At 49.9% G+C, this 17026-nt stretch overlaps 1 protein-coding gene across 2 annotated transcripts in view; it reads right to left on the bottom strand.

Moving 5' to 3' along the window:
- The window catches only part of INPP5A (inositol polyphosphate-5-phosphatase A), a 145016-nt gene that overhangs the window by 92686 nt on the left and 35304 nt on the right, over positions 1–17026 (bottom strand). For both annotated transcript variants that reach the window (XM_080640009.1, XM_080640008.1), the window contains exon 2: positions 11563–11604. In XM_080640009.1, coding sequence (XP_080496135.1) covers positions 11563–11604 — 42 coding nt within the window. The remainder of the gene's footprint in view (positions 1–11562; positions 11605–17026) is intronic.

Here is a 17026-nt window from a genome sequence, read left to right as displayed (position 1 = left end):
AGCATTGTAAAAAGTTAATTTCTACCAAAATACTGTTTCATTCCAATATACAAATTACAAATAATTATGAGACAACTAGGAAGGTCTGAATGCTGACTGGATATTTAATGATATGATGTGAATGTTAACCTTAGATGTAATAATGACACTGTGAGGGTTGGTTTTTTTAAAATATATTTTTATTGATTTCACAGAGGAAGGAGAAGGAGAAAGAGATAGAAACATCAATGATGAGAAATAATCATTGATTGGCTGCCACCTGCATGCCCCCCACTGGGGATTGAGCCTGCAACCCTGACAGGTAATCGAACCATGACCTCCTGGTTCATAGGTCAGCGCTCAACTACTGAGCCACACTGGTGGGGCTATGAGGGTTGTTTTTAAAAATATTTTAGAGAGACATACTGGAGTGCTCAGCAGTAAGTGACACAGACCAGTTGCTGCTTTAAGTGGTTATGGGGCGGGAGGCGTGGGTGGAGGCACAATTGAAATAAATTGGCTGTGAGTTGGAAGCTGTTGAATGGAGTTCACTGTGCTGTCCTCTCTCTGTATGTTTGAAATTCGCCATAATAAAAAGTTTGCTGACCACACTCATTGAACTCAGTGAGAGCAAAACCAGAAACCCAAAGGATCCCTCATCGTCCCGCCACCCAGGGCAGCACCGTCTGGCCCATTGGAGGTCGATCTGGGCTGGGACACTGCTCGAAGCTGCCCTATGAGCATGTCTGTGATGGGAAATGTGACTTCCTATTAATCTTTGATCTTCCCTGGCTCCTTAATGGAAAGCAAGCAGGAAAGAGATACTAAGGTCTCTTCTTACGCCCCTCTCCGGAAACAGCTGGAAAACTACTCTGCCAGCCAACTCTCGGGAGGGCAGGTGCCCCGATCAGATGGTAAGACCTCCAGTGCTTGGGCATCTGTAACCACATCACTCAAAGTGCAGCCTGAGACACAAACTTAGAGACTTCATCTCAAAGACATTTAACTACTGCATAAGATGAGAAGTTCAAAATCACTCATCGGAAGATGATCATTTTCATGACATGCTGTGGGAAATTTTTGCTAACAGTGAAAATATTTTCTCTGCAAGTGAGTGATGCTGTGGAGTGCTCCATGGGGCAAACGTAAGCCTCTGTGATGGCACCATACCTCTCGCTGACCTGGGAAGTAAGGCAGGTGGGAGCAGGGGCTGGGCTCCCGGGACTGTCAGCTGGACCATGCCCTCCATCGGGCACTCACCAACAGGACCCCGGTAACAGGTGGGACTTGGGTTGCAGTAGCCAGCGTGAAAAAGAAAGCCAAGGCTGGTTTCTGAACATCCCAGGAATCACGGCCTTCGGGACAGACGTGTTCTCAATGGTCAGCGAGACAGCACCTGCTCAACCTGCTTTGCGGGCATGGCATGCCGGTAAGTGTCTGACAGCCAGCTCAGTGGGGCAAAACCCGTTTCACTGTGCAAACACCCCCACGACGCCCATGTCCAGCTCCCGATGTGACATCACTGAACACAGAGTTAGGGGCACACACTGCTAGAGCTCCCTGCCAAGACACAACATAAATAACAGGATCCCAACAGTAACACCGAGAAAGCCATTAGATGCTGAGTGTCAGGCACTCGTTACCTTTGATTTTAATATGATTTGCTCAGTTGTAGGCTTACAGAATTAGATGTTTAATACTGCTCTATTGAACACCTGGTCCCAGTACCTGACATCTGCCAGCTCCTTCAAGCTGGCCCAGGTCACTCTGCAGGGCAGGGCAGTCCAGGAAGCATGCCGCTTGGATCCTCCTCTGTCACTTCCTAGAGGGACCCCTCGTGCCCAGGGCTCTCTGAGCGTCCACTTCCTAGGAGCCTATGCTCATGGTCACTGCACACAGACTGGACACGGTGGGGGCCCCTGCCTGGTGGTATGAGTCCACGCCACCCTGCATGCTGGGAGATGAGCTGTGGGACAGCTGGGACAGAGCTGCTGGCCTTCCCCAGGCTGGGAAGAGGCTCTGGAACCTGGATGGTCCTGGACAAGATCCCTGCAGGGCCAACGCCATGGACATCTTGAGGACAGTGCAGGACAGGGATCTTGTCTGAGCTGGGAAATGCATCTCAGTAAAGCAAGAATTCAACACGGGCCTCCGCCCATCCCAGCTGCAGCTCACATCCCTGCCTGACAGTGAGGCTGGCCTGCCTTCACCTGGGACCACACGCGAGTCACTGCCCAAAGCTTCACAACTGCTTGACCAAAATGCTACAAAAAAGGAGCTGCTTCTAACTTTAGGGGGGAGGAAATAGGCAACTGATAAAAATACGTGGGTTCTTTCATAGGAAGGCTAAAGAAAAATATTTTGGAAAAGAGTGAATTACAAATTTTGGCAGGGAAGAGCGGAGAGAATTAAAAACAACAACACAGCAACCAGCCAAACAGAAAGCAGCTCCCCGTTCCTGACGCTGTGCAGGTGGCGAGCAGGGGCAGCTCTGGGTTCCCAGGCAGCGCACGGCAGCCCGCCACGGCCCCTCGCTGGCCAGGAGTCAGCGTTAAAAATAGAAACAGCCAGGCCTTGTTAGGCTTTCTCCAAAGAGGAGTATCTGAGTGACCTAAAAAGGAATTACATCCTCCAAACAGCCCAGTGGGATCCTGATACCCAAGATAAGGAGTAGAAAAAGGACAAAGAATTTCTTGAGAGGAAAAGAGGGCTGCCATTTACCAGCTGCGCTCTGCAAACACCCTGCCCTGAGATCGTCTGCTCACCCTCGGCCTGGGGTGGGTGCCAGGCTGCCCACTCCTCTCTCCAGGGCTGTGCTGTGTGGGTGCAGCTCCGTGTGGCCCTGATCGGACGCCCTCCTGGAGTCCACGCCCGCACGCGGCCACCGATGGGGGCAGCGGCAGCCAGCAGTGTGGGCAGCAGGCACGCCTCCTTGCTACGTGCACACGGGAAGCCACATATTTGTGTGACCTCCCCCTCGGGCCTCGTGGCCGCCCACCAGTGAGGGTGTCTCCCTGCCCACGTGCTCAGGATGTGCGGACCACCGTCCACTCTGAAGCAGAACTAGGGTTTTCTTGGTAGGCACTGGGCAGGCTGGAGGGCTGACTACGAAGGCCGAGCAGCAGGCCCCTGGGCAGGACAGCCACCATTTACACTGATCTGGACAGCTGGACAAGAGGCTGCATTTTCAGAGGCAGAAATGTGGATACAGGGACACTTCACCAAACCTGTAGCTCTGGGACATCAAAACTCTACATGAACTGATGAATCTTAACCAGAAAGCACTTCCCCTCTAAGGCAGCAAGCAGGAGCACATGGGCCTCCTGCCACGCCTCAGGCGCTCACCTGGCTTTGTACTGACCGCAGGGGCCAGTGGTGACCAGAGCCTCAAGGTCACAGTGCAAGATGCCACAGAGCCACCTCTGGGAACCTCCTCCCTGAAGCCAGCCTGCCGAGCAGACTTCCATTCAGCACTATGGCTGCTGGACCATATCAAGTTCATAGGGGACTGTGACCACTCAGGGCCCAGATAAACTTGCCCTCTCTGCTCCATCGCAGTGGCATCCCACAGTCCCTGCCCCTCAGCTGCCCTCCCAGCCACCAATGACTGTCCCTTCCTTATCAAGACCCCTCCCACCAGGCCTAATCTTCCAAAGGGCCTGCACTGGCCCCAGGATAGCCCCGGCTGCACCCTCCCAGATGCTGCCAGACACTCTGTATCCTCATCACCCCCACTGAGAATCCCAAGTGAGCCCCGAAGAGCTCCCAGAGGAGCTGTCACTCCTCTTCTCTCAGGTCCTGGGGTCCCACCCTGCCTGCTGGCCAACTGAGATCCTCCTCTTTGCTCAAGGGTCCAGATCTGCCCTCTCCCTCCCCTGCAGCAGGTGGTTTGCTGTCACTGAAAGGGCCACCTCCCATGTGTTTGGGTAAACACATGGGGTGGGAGTCAGGGTCACATGGGGGTACCTGTAACTTCAGAAGTGAGGCACCATTCTGCATTTCCACGGGCAGGTTGTGAGGGTTCCTCTCCCACATATTCTCAGGGTTTTCCTATTTTGTTTTGTTAATTTTAACCACGCTAATGATGGATTTGTGCTGGTATCTCACGGTGGTTTTCACTCGCATTTCCTTAAAGACTAAAGATGTTGAGCATCTTTTCATGAGCTTATTTATTATTGTGCATCTTCTTTGGTGAGATGCCTGTTCAAATTTTTTACTCATATTTAAACGGGGGCTTTGCTTTCTCATTGGCTTTTGCTGTCTTCTTCCTCAACCCTGCCTGGCGGGGAGGCACACCTCACCCCTGCCAGCACTGCTGACCTGACTCCAATACCCTCTCCTCCATCGATGGACACACAATCCAGTCTCTTCAGCACCTGCTGACAGACACCCCCAGTGAGACCTGTCCCCAGATCCATGTCCCCTGTTTAGCCACTGGTATGGCCTTTGGACTCATGGGCTCCATCTTGACTGCAACTACTTAGCTGTGGGGCCTGGGTGCCTCTCATACCCTCTTCATACCTCACTGTTCTCATCTGTAAAATGGGGTGCTGAGCATGGCCACACCATTAGTGCTCCGATGGGGGGAGAAGGACAGGTGCAGCTGGCAGTGATGCCCTGCACAGCAGCAGGAACCACAATGGGAGGGACAGGAGGGGAAACATGAGCCCACAGATCACCTAGAATCCAGAAGCCAAGCATTTCTATGCGTATGAACTCAATATAGCTGTCTTCAACGTGACAATGAACATTACAGCATAAGCTATTTCCCCAAATCATTCTAAGTCCAGACCATCGGAGCAGGGCTGTGAGCTCACACAGGACCTTAAAGGCCCTGTGGGGACCTGGCCCTGTTGGGGCTGCCAGGTGGAGAGGAGGCAGCAAGGAGGCAGAGGCTGGAGGAAGCCAGTGCAGCCAGCCAGGGAGTACAAGGTGCTGACAGGTGGGATGGGAGATGGGAGATGGGAGATGGGAGACATAGAGAGGGTCCAGTGTGACCCGGATGGGCTAGAGGAAGCCAGCTGTGCTGTGGGGGCAGAGGGTGGAGACGCTCAGTCTAAAGAGCCTGGGAGCTGGACAGGTACGTCTGAAAAGAACAGAAAGGCCCGGCTTGAAATCAAAACCTGGGGAGTCGGGAGCACCTAGAGATGGGACTCACCACGGCTGCGCAGTGGGGGAGCTGGGGAAGAGCAGGGCCCTGAGCCCCACAAGCCACAGCCTGGATAGAATGCAAAAGAGCCGCAGGGAAGACTGGGGGCCTCACCAGAATACAGAGCAATGAATCATGCCACAAACACCTGGTACCTTGCTTCTCACCTCCTCCCAAGACCCCATGCTCCTGCAGCGCCCGTTCCCTCCTGTCCCCACAGTCTGGCCGTCCCTCATGCTGGATAAATGGACTCGGAGGGCATGCAGGCCTGAGTCTGGCTTCTCTCACAGGGGCTCACAAATAAGGCAGCTGCAAACATTTGGGTAAACACATGGGGTGGGATTCAGGGTCACATGGGGGTACTTGTAACTTCAGAAGTGAGGCACCATTCTGCATTCCCACGGGCAGGTTGTGAGGGTTCCTCTCCCACATATTCTCAGGGTTTTCCTATTTTGTTTTGTTAATTTTAACCACGCTAATGATGGATTTGTGCTGGTATCTCACGGTGGTTTTCACTCGCATTTCCTGAAAGACTAGAGATGTTGAGCATCTTTTCATGAGCTTATTTATTATTGTGCATCTTCTTTGGTGAGATGCCTGTTCAAATCTTTTACTCATATTTAACCTGGGGCTTTGCTTTCTCATTGGCTTTTGAGAGTTCTTTCTATATTCCAGTCCTTTGTTTCATGTGATTTGCACATATTTCCACCCCCATCTGTGACATATCTTTTTATTCTTTAACAGTGTCGTACAGAGAGCAGAAGTTCCTAATTATAAGTTCTAACTTATCATCAATATATTGCTTCTGTAAATTGTGCTTTTGGTGTCATAGCGAGGAAATCCTTGCTTAATGTAAAGTCACAAAGATGTCTGTCCTAAGTTTTCACCTAGAACTTGTACAATTTTAAGTTCAACATTCTTTAAGAATTGAATGTTTGTGAATGGTGCAAGGTATAGGAAAAACTTCTTTGTATATGGATGTCCAATTGTCCCAGCATGGATAGTTGAAAAGACTGACCCTTCTCTAATGAATCACCTCCCTCCTCCATCAGTTACTGGGCTGTATGTGTAGGTTCATTTCTGCTCCATGACCCACATCTCTGTCCTCCTGCCAAAAGTTCACTGTCTTGAATACAATTGATTTACAGTAAGTCTTGAAATCAGAAAGTGTGACTCCTTCAAGTTTACTGGCTTTTTTCCAAAACTGTCTTGTTTATTCTCGTTCCTTTGCTGCCCCAACAATGTTAGAAGCATCCTGTAGTCGACTCCCTGACTCCCTGCAGAGATTCCGGCTGGAAGTGCGGCAGATCATAGGTCCATCAGTGGAGCTAACATGCTAACACGAGTCTTCCAACCAGGCACGTGGCATCTCTGTCCATTTCTTCATATCTTCTCAGATTTCCTTCATCGGTGTTTCATAGTTTTCAGTGTACACATATTAATGTATTTCATTAGATTTATATCCAAATATGTCAGTGCTATTCTAGATGTTATTTCTTAAGTTTCAATTGTTCCTAGCTAATATAAAACAAAGATTTTCCAATTGCCCTCGTATGTTGCAGACTAACTAAATTCCCTGATATTTGTCAGAGTAAAGTCTGTGTGGGCTCTGCAGGCCTTTCTAAAGGGCAGTCCAGTCTTCTGCCAAAGGAGAGAGCTTTCTCTCTTCCTTTCCAATCTGCCTGTCTTCTCCTTCCCCTCCCGCCTGTGAACTGGCGAGGACCTCCAGCGCCCCATGGAGAGGGAGGGAGCCCTGCACCCTGGCTCTGTTCCCACGCCGTCTTCCACCTCTGGGAGCACATCAGCGGCGGGGTTTCTGCAGATGCTCCTTGCAGGCTGAGGAGTCCCCCTCGAGTCTTCAATGCTGGGAGTTTTTATCAGAAAGGTTTTTGAATCCTGTCAAAAGCTTTCCCTGCATCTATTGAGATGATGTGTTTTCTTCTTCAATTGCTGGCATGTGAATTCCATTGACTAATTTGTGAATGTTAAGCCAGGCTGACATTCCTTGGTGATGCTGTAATAACTTTTAATACACTGTTGTTTATCTGCTTGTGTATCACATACTGGTATTTATTGATATATAACAGACATACTTTTATACGTCTGACCTGTTAGTTTGATGGATTTTTGCCTTTGTTTCATGGGGGATCGTTTTTCTGATGTGGCATCTCTGTCTGCCTCCGCCATCAGGTAGTGGCCGTGCCAGTGTGGCTTAGGGAGCATCACTATGCTTCGATCTTCTTTACAAGTTTCTGTGTAATTGCTGTTTCTCCCTTAAATGCTCAACAGAATTTGCCAGGAAAACCATCTGGTCCTAAAAGTTTTCTGTAGGAGAGTTGGGCAACATTTCAATGGAATCGATAGGGCATCTATTTCTTCTTGGCTAAGCTTTGGTACTTTGTTTCTCCAAAAATCTGTTCCTTTCACAAATTTATTGACATATGTTATTCATGATATTTCCCTTATTATCTTTTTTTTATGTATTTTTATTGATTTTTTACAGAGAGGAAGGGGGAGGGATAGAGAGCCAGAAACATCGATGAGAGAGAAACATCGATCAGCTGCCTCCTGCACACCTCCCACTGGGGACGTGCCCGCAACTAAGGTACATGCCCTTGACCGGAATCGAACCTGGGACCTTCTAATCCGCAGGCTGATGCTCTATCCACTGAGCCAAACCAGTTAGGGCTCCCTTATTATCTTTTTAATGCTGCAGGATCTTTAGTGATGATGCCCATGTCAAATTTCTAAAATTGGCCAATTCTGTATTCTACCTTAAGAAATCAGAGATAGGAGAGCAAATTCAACCCAAAGCAATTGAAAAAAAAGGAAACAACAAGGAGCAGAAATCAGTGGAAACAACCAGAACAAGGACACAGTGAAGCCAGGAGCAGTTCTCCGAGGTCACACAGACAGCCCTCAGCCACACCCCTAGCAGACCCTCCGGCTCGGGGTCCCGTCTTCCTGCTTCCTTGCCTGCCTGGAAATTGTGGGCAGGATGTAAACAGTAAAACTGTGACTTTACCTGGCTAGATACTCATCTGGAATTCCTCTCCCGGCTGTAAGCTGCTGAGCCTGTCCCCTCTCTCAGGTGCTGCCCTGTCCCGCCTGGTGTCTGATGTTTGAAAACCAGTTTCCGACGTTTTCTGGTTTAAATTTCTTTAAGGCAGTAGTAGGTTACCTGTTCCCCCACATTGGTGGAAGCAGGTTTGCTCATCAGAGTATTTTTTAAATTTCCAGAAAAAAATTGTGACTTTTAAACGGGCAAAAAATGTCAGGGTCCTGTTCAGCTCACCTATTGAGGTGTCTCTACCTTGACTTACCTCTGGGCTGTTTTACAATTCTGTGAATTCTAGAAACTGATGATAACATAAATGCCCCTGGACCACAGGAATGAAGAGTGTCAATAATTATGAGACAGTTTTTGTTTGTTTGTTTTTAATTGATTTCAGAGAGAGGAAGGGAGAGGGAGAGAGAGATAGAAACATCAATGATGAGAGAGAATCATCGACTGGCTGCCTCCTGCATGCCCCGCACTAGGGATCGAGCCTGCAACCCTGGAATATGCCCCTAACTGGGAATCGAACCGTGACCTCCTGGTTCATGGGTTGATGGTCAACCTTTGAGCCACACCAGCCTGGCAATTATGAGCCAGTTTTGTATCATTCAGAAAATTCATTTTAGCACCAGGAATGGGAGAACCTAGTTGAACCAATTAGAAGATATTACTGGTCTTCCCATTAATAAATATTTATTATCTCAATAAAAAAATCTTCAATACTTGCTCATTTTATATTTGTATGCAAGCCAAAATTATATCAATTTTAAAATTTATCTATAGCATTACTATAAACTTGAACAACCCAAGGTTCATCAATAAAAAAACAACTTTAATTTAACTTAAATGATGACCTATTCATATAATAAAATACTCTGAAGACATAAAAATAGTGTATATTAATTTACACAGAAAGATTTCCTAGTTTACCCCCCAAAAAGAGTAGGTTTTAAAAATACATTTATCTAGGACCAGCGAAGGAAGGTTGCCAAACTCCAGTCACACAGACGGTTAGACAGGAGGGTGTGGACATCAAACCAGAAGCGGGATGGGGGTAGGGGAGATTTATTTATACTCTCCTGCCTTGTGCAATTTCCTGAGTGTTCTTCAACAAGGAACTGCTAAGCACAGAGAATGTGTCAGACCCACTCCTAGGTGCTCAGGATACAGCTCTGAGCAAGACAGGTGCCTGCCCCCAAGCGTTCACATGCAAGTTCACCATGTCAGAAACGGGGAAAGGTTAAACCTAGTGACCTTGCCCACAGTTGGAAGAACTGAGGTTAGAGCTGCAGGTCTCCAAGCAGCCTCCTCAAGAGCCTTCCTGACACCCCATGAACCTGCACCCCAGCCCTCAGGTGGTTCATTTCCTTCCCAGGCTGCCCTGGGCCACCGTGGGGAGTTTCCAAATGTCTCTCCACAGTGCCATGGATGCCCCTATTCACTGCCGACCCCCCAGCACCTGGCACCTCCCAGGCTGTGGTCTCTTCCTCTTCTTACAAGGGCACAAATCCCATCTTGGGGCCTTACCCTCATGACCTCATCTCATCCTAATGACCTTCCAAAGGCCCATCACATACCATCTCATTGGGGAGTCAGGCTTCAACAGAAGAATGTGGGGAACACACACATCCAATCTGTGGCAGAGTGGAACTTGAACCTCTACTGGGAGAGATAAATAAATAAATGGCCAGCGGATATGGGATGCAAGTTCCGATCGTGATGGCTTCATGGGCACAGTCAAGTGAGGCAGCCAAGACTCCCCAGGACTCCCAGGACTGCCCCCCAGGACTCCTCCCTGAGGACGGCCCCCCACACCCAAACAGGCTTCTAGCACGTTCCCTCGCAATTGTCATTGCCAGGACCCCTCCCTGCCTGGAGCCAGGCCAGCTGCCCGCTCACCCTTCCTGGATGTGCCCTAACAGTCTCAGACTCTGCTGCACACGAACTTTGCAAGGTCCACCTTTGAAAATCAGACAGACAGACAAAGGAACAAAAGCTATAGCTCAGCACGACAGATGTTTTCACCAAAACTAACAGACCCAGGGAGCCGAGAGCTGGACTGGAGGGCTCCAGCCACACCAGGGACTCCCCCAGTGGCTGGGGACAGAGGTGGGGCATGGAGCCTGTGCAATCCCAAGGCAAGCATTGACCAGAGCAGGGCCTGCTCTCTCCAGCACACCTCCTCATGAGCTGTCACAGGCAGCAGCCTGCCCGCCTGGCTTCGGCCAGGGGTCCCTGACATCAGGTGTCCACCTGGGCAGAGCAGAGTATGGGGAAGGAGGGGCCCAGGACCCCTAGGTAATGGGAAACCAGCCCCACCTTACTCCCAGAGACCCTACCTCTGTGGCCTCTCACCTGCCTCATCCCAAGGATGTTCCTTCCTGATGCCCCTGCACCTGGGCCTAGGCTGTTCCCCAGGGATCCGCCTTCTGTTCCCCCAACAACAAACACGACGCCTGGCAGACAATACACATCGGATGGGTGAGAAAGGAACTCCACCTCCACACACCCCAGGGGGACACACCTTGCTGGATGGCGAGGGATGACAAGGCCTGCACCGAGCCTCTTCCTCTGGGTCCCCACTGTCATCTCCAAAACAGGAGCAGGACCCACACAGCCCTGCCACTGGGCCCGGTGTTCACTGCAGGAGCCAGAGCAGCACTGGACCATCCTCACCCAGCTGTGCTCAGGCCGCTCTAATCCAGAGCTGCCCCTCGGGCTGCGGCCACACTTCTCCTGCTCCCAGCCAAGCTGGACGCTCTTCCCACCCACTAGGTCTCAGCTCGTGGTGCCTCCTCAGAGTGGCCTCTCATACACCCTACCTGGAGCCCAGTATGCGCACCTATGCACAGACCTCACCAAGGACCCAGGTGACTGGCTTGATCGTCCTTACCGTTGCGGAAATACTGGAAGTGGAGCCCCCTGTCCGCCATGTCCCAGCTCCACCCCAGCCCCCAGAGCAGAGCTCCCCCAGACAGGGCCTTAGTCAACATCTGCTCAACAGACAGTGCTGGAATCTGGCCCGTCCTACAGCACCTCCCCTGAGAGTCACCCACACTCTGCCTAGACCCCACGGTGGTCCCTTTGTGTGGTCTCATCATGCTGAAAGCCCAGGACCCCCAAGAGGCACCCTAATGTCCCCACACACTTTCAGCAGCCTTCCCTCCAATAATGAAGAGACCCCGCCCAGTCCCCTGAATCCTGGCCAGAGGGAAGGGATATGAAAGGGGCCTCCGAGGAGAAATGCGACGCCTGTCCCATGGGCGCCAGGACAGCCAAGCCTGCACGTTGCGTGGGCAAGTGTGACTTCCACAAAAACACAATACTTATCGTGTGAGCAGCTTATCTGGGGGCGTGGCTGGCACAGCGCCCTCACCTGGTAGAACTCCCGGAGCCAGTTCTTTTGCAGGTTGTCCGGCTGTAAACACAGAAGAAAAAGGAAAAGTCAGTCGGACTGCTCACAGCCCCAAACAGCCCTGCGCAGAAGCCTCTGTGATGAAGACCTACTTGCCGGCCTCACTGTGGGGGCTGGGGTCTCTGCATGGGGGTGGGGGGGGGGGGACCCATGCCGCACAGGGGACCCACTCCGCACACAGGTCACCATGCTCCACACAGGAGACCCCTTCCGCAGGCAGGGACCCAATCTACAAGTTTCCCCAGAGCCAAACCCGCCTGGCAAAGGGCAGGCACCACAGAGCCCAGTGTCCTGCCCCATCCCAGGGGGTCATGGAGGGGCTGCCCACAGCAGGTGGGCTTGTAGAAGCTGGGAGGACCCAAAGCACTGAGCGCCAGCTTCCAGATTCCGGATACTCTGGGGACCAGCAGGCATGGACTCGTAGAGTATACGAGATTGAGATGCAGCCCCTTCCTGGGAGGTCCTGACCACTGGGCTCACTGGGGCCTGCCCAGTGGGTCTAATGTCTCCTCACCAATGGCTTAAGTCACCGGCCCTGTGAGCTCTGCTGAGGGTCCTGGACTATGGACAAGGCTGTCGGGAGTCCTGCAGCCCTGAGTGCAACATGAGGCTACTCGGCAGAGCTAGGCTTTCAGTGAGGCTGGGAGGCTGTGCAGGGCGCAGTTCCAGGTCTGCAGGGGAACAGCCTAGGGTCCCGCTACATAGCAATGTGACATGCTCATCACTACGGAACTGCAACTTAAAAATGGTCCATGCCCAGGAGAAGTGAGAGCCTCTGTCCACACGGAAACACAGATGCCACGTTCACAGCATTAGTCACAATGAGCCTGGTCTGATACACAACGAACTATTACTCAGCCACAGAAGGGAAGGACGCACTGACACTGGCCATGAGACAGACGAGCCTCAGAGGCACAATGTAGGTGAAAGGAGCCGGCCGCAAAGGGGTAAACCCTGTGAGGCTCCGTTGTATGGAATGTGCGGAAAGACAAATCCACAGGGACAGAAGTTAGGTTGCTGCCAGGGCTGGGTGGGGCAACGGGAAGGAGTGCTAGGGCACAGGATTGGCGGGGGGACGATGACATGTTCTAGACTTGGTTGTGGTGGTGGTGACACTGAAACCACTGCACTGTGCGCACCCTCTCTCACCAACCCCGCCGTCTCAGCCCCGAACCAGGACACCAGAACCACAGGGATGGCGCTGAGCTGTGGCTCAGCTGAGTGGACTCATTCTCTGTACATTACTGTGCTGTGCTCTTATCTTATTAAAATATGAAAAGTGAAAGTTTCAAGCCAGTGGTAAGAAGGGCTGATCCCAACTGAGACACAGAAAATGTGGGCCCACAGCCCAGCATCCCTGCACACACCAGACTCCACACCACACACGCCGAAGGGATGAGACCTGGCCATGGAAACACATGGTCTGCAGGGCTGGTGCAGCTACAGACGTCAATAATTCTTCATACTCCGCATATGAAACTATTCCTGCCTGGCACATAAACCTCTCGTTTAATTTCCCTGAAGATGCAAGAAGAACATAATTTCTTGAAAATCACAATTGAATTTACAGCCTGATATACTAATATTTGCCTCAAGTCTTCTCCCACTAAAAGTAAGGAGTTCAGCAACAAACCACCACATCCTCAGTGAGATAAGTCAAGGCACAGGCCCTCCGGTCCCTGTTCCAGACCAGCCCCACCGACAGCCGTGCGGGAGCACACCGACCATCTCCCATGACACTGAGACAAAGGGGGAAGACCACAGCAGAGGCACCTAGAAGCCCTGACAAGCTTTGTCAGTTATGATTCCAAACTTCTAGAAAACAGACCCTTAAACAATACAGCACAGCCTGTGTGCAAGCACACACATGCATGTGCACGTGTGTACACACACACACACACACACACACTTAGGCATGCTCTCTAGCCAAGACAAAACCCCAAAAATGATCTTTTTATATGCACATATCCCAGTTTCTATAAAATTAGACCTTCCCATCACAGCAACCTCTCATTGAGGGCCCTGCCCAGCTGGGCGGTGGGGCTGTGATTCCGCACTGTCACAGTGGCCACATTTCAAGTGCACGGGCTCCGTGTTGGCATGACAACGTGGCGGCTCTACCCAGGAGCAGCTCTGGGCAAGGCCTGGAGGCCACGTGGGTGCCAGCCTCCTCAGAGCTACAGCCCATGTTTGGTTAATGCAGAGTTATTTTTAAAGACACTAAAGTAAGAATAAGAGATAAACACACAAACTAGATCTTAGAGAAATACTTTCATTCTAGCCCAAAGTGGAGGCTGCGCTGGGCTTTGCCCTAAAGATGTTTTAAAATTTTCTTCACGGAGAAGGAAAACTATGTAGAACAAAATTCTGAATTTTCATAAAGAAGAAAGAACATTAGAGAAGAAATAAATAAAACTAAAAAATTCTTCAATAAAAGTCACAGCCATTTATGATAACATTTTGATGGACCAGGAATTGATGGGGACTTCCTGTTGGAGGCAGAACTCTAACTTCCTCCAAGTGTCCCCCCATGGTGTCTTGCCTGCGTGGCCCTCTTCCCCCAGTATGGGCGGGACCCAGAAGACGATAAGATATCACTCCCAAGGTTAGGTAACATTACATAGCAAAGTGAAGGGACTCTGCAGGTGTAATTAATTTCCAAAGTTAGTTCATCTCAAGTGAATCAAAGTGGCATATCCTGGGCAGGTCTGACCTTACCAGCACCAGGTGAGCCATTTAAAAGAGGCTCTGAAGGGCAGGTTCTGGAAGCAGGGCACACGCTCCTGCTGGCCCTGAAGGAGCAAGCTGCCTGAACTGCACAGCCCCCAGGAAATGACCTCTGCCCACAGCTCCTCTGCCCACAGCTCCGCGGGAGCTCGGAGGGAAGTCCTTCCCCAGCTGGTCTCCAGATGAGAACACTGCCCGAGAGACCCCCGAGCGGAGGGCTCCATTAGGCTGTGCCCAACATCTGCCTACAGGAACATGAGACAGAAAATGGGTGCCCGGTGTAGACCACTAAGTTTGGGGTAATTTGTTACCCAGCAGAGAAAACTAATACCTGTGTCCTTAGTGCTTATAAATACGTGTGGGTGTGTATGATAAAGTAAAATGAAGATTGTTTTACACATTCCTTCCCCATTCAGATTTTATTTTGCTATAAAGTATATGGTAAGGGTCTAATTTAACATTTTTTCCTAATAGACCACTGTCTAAAACAGATTGTTAAACTGGAAGGTCCCGGTTCCTAAGTGCTAGTCCCTCCTTCCGTCCGTCTGACCGTCCCTCCCCTCCCTCCAATAATTAGCCTTGTCAGATAATGATTTCATTTATGTATTCAAACAAACAACTCTTTACCTTTCCTTAATGTACTGTTTTTATGGGCTTTGTGTCTGTGTGTTTTCATTCAATAAAATTTGGATTTATACTTATCCTTCCTATGTTCCTTCAGTTTATGGCACAGTTCTGTAATTTAGCTTTTTGAATGAAATATTTCCTTTATTTTTATTATTTCTTGTTTAACAGCAACAACTTTGAATATCACAGAATCTCTGTATTGGAAATATTACCCACCACACACGTTCATGCTTCCCCCCAGAGCAAGTCCCTTTTTCATGAAGGAACATGAGGCACTCCCACTGAGGCCCAGAAATGAGGCAAAGGCACTCTTATTTCCACCACTGTTCGAACTTATCTCAAAGACAGTAGGAAAGCAGACAAAAAAGAGAAGGCAATCAGAGGCATAATGCCTGGAGAGGAAGACCTGAACCCCCCACATCTGCGCAAGGCATCACAGGACATCTGGAAAACCAGGGACTCGATGATACAACTAAAGAAAACAATAAAAGGATTTAGGAAAGTAGCATGATGTAAAATTAAGATACAAAAGTCAACAGCCATCAATACAAACAATAGCTGGTCAGAAGATATATTGAGAAGAAAACCCCCATTTACAATAGCAACATAAAGACAAAAGTTAGGAATAAGTTTTAAAATGTGAAAGCTTTGGCCCTAGCCAGTTTTCTCAGTCATTAAGGCATCAGCCCATCAACTGAAGGGTCTCGGGTTTGATTCCAGGTCTAGGGCACATGCCTCAGCTGCAGGCTCAATCCCTAGCCCTGGTTGGGGGAGGCCTGCAAGAGGCAACCAATCAGTGTGATCAATGTTTCACTCTCTCTGTCTCTCCCTCTCCCTTCCACTCTCTCTAAAAATCAATGAGAAAAATATCCTCGGCTGAGGATTAACACAAACAACAACAAAAAGTGAAAATGTTGTAAGAGAAACACATTAAACCCTTCCTGGCAGAGACAAAAGTAGCCCCGAGTCAAAGGACGACCTCCCTGGTTCTCAGGAAGGTGACTCAGCGCCATAAAGCCATCTGTTCTCTCCAGGTTGGTCTATAAATGACACTGTCCCACCACCAGTCAGGGACCCGCCCCGCCCAGCTCAAGCTAGATAGGCTGATGCTAAAGTTCATATGGAAAAATATACTATGACTCAAAATCCAAACACCATTTTTAAAACTGCAGTAAACAACACACTTCTGCATGTCAAAAACCAAAGACAAATGTCAGACTGATTGAAAATGTTTGCAGCATAAAGCACACATACAGAGTTAGTCTTCCTAATGTTTGATGAACTCTTAAAAGTCAAGCAAGCCCGGCCAGGGTGGCTCAGTTGTTGAAAGTTGAACTATGAACCAGGAGGTGATGGTTCGATTCCTGGTCAGGGCACATGCCCGGGTTGCAGGCTCAGGCCCCAGTGGGGGTATGCAGGAGGCAGTCGATCAATGATTCTCTCTCATCATTGATGTTTCTATCTCTCTCTCCCTCTCCCTTCCTCTCTGAAATCAATAAAAAAAAATTTTTTTTTAAGTCAAGGAAAAACAACAAAAAGTCTGATTTAAAAAATGGGCAAAAGATCCAAACAGAGGAGTCACAGGAAAGGTCTCCACACAACGTCCATGTGAAGAGACATTCACCTTTCTCCCAGGAGAGAGCTGGCAGGGGGCCTCCTGAGGCGGAGGCGGGGTACACCCCCACTCACCCAGGTGCTTTGCTAAAATGACGTCTAACCCAAAATGAAAGCGGAGAAACAAGCAGAGATCCCAACAGTGGAACACCCTACAGGATGAGTGGTCCAGACTCTTCACAATGCCAAGGTTAGAAAGACCAAAGACAGGTGAGGAGGCTGGAATGACTGGCTGCAGAGCTGTGACCCCCACCTCGGCAGGTGAGCCTTGAGCACAAGCCAGGAAAAAGGAGTAATAAGCACCATCAAGGCTGCTGGAGGCAAGTGGGGTGACATGACTGTAAACTGCACGGAGATACCTTTGTCCCAGGACAAATGGCCGGAGTGAAGACCATGTGCTTAGATGGGAAAACACCCACTTGTGGGGGTGCCTCTGATGTCTCTCTGAGCATCACAA

Source organism: Plecotus auritus (assembly GCF_963455305.1).
Source record: "Plecotus auritus genome assembly, chromosome: 9".
NCBI classification, from domain to species: Eukaryota; Metazoa; Chordata; class Mammalia; order Chiroptera; family Vespertilionidae; genus Plecotus; species Plecotus auritus.
Note: the sequence above shows the minus strand (reverse complement) of the source record. Positions and strands in the feature narration are given on the sequence as shown.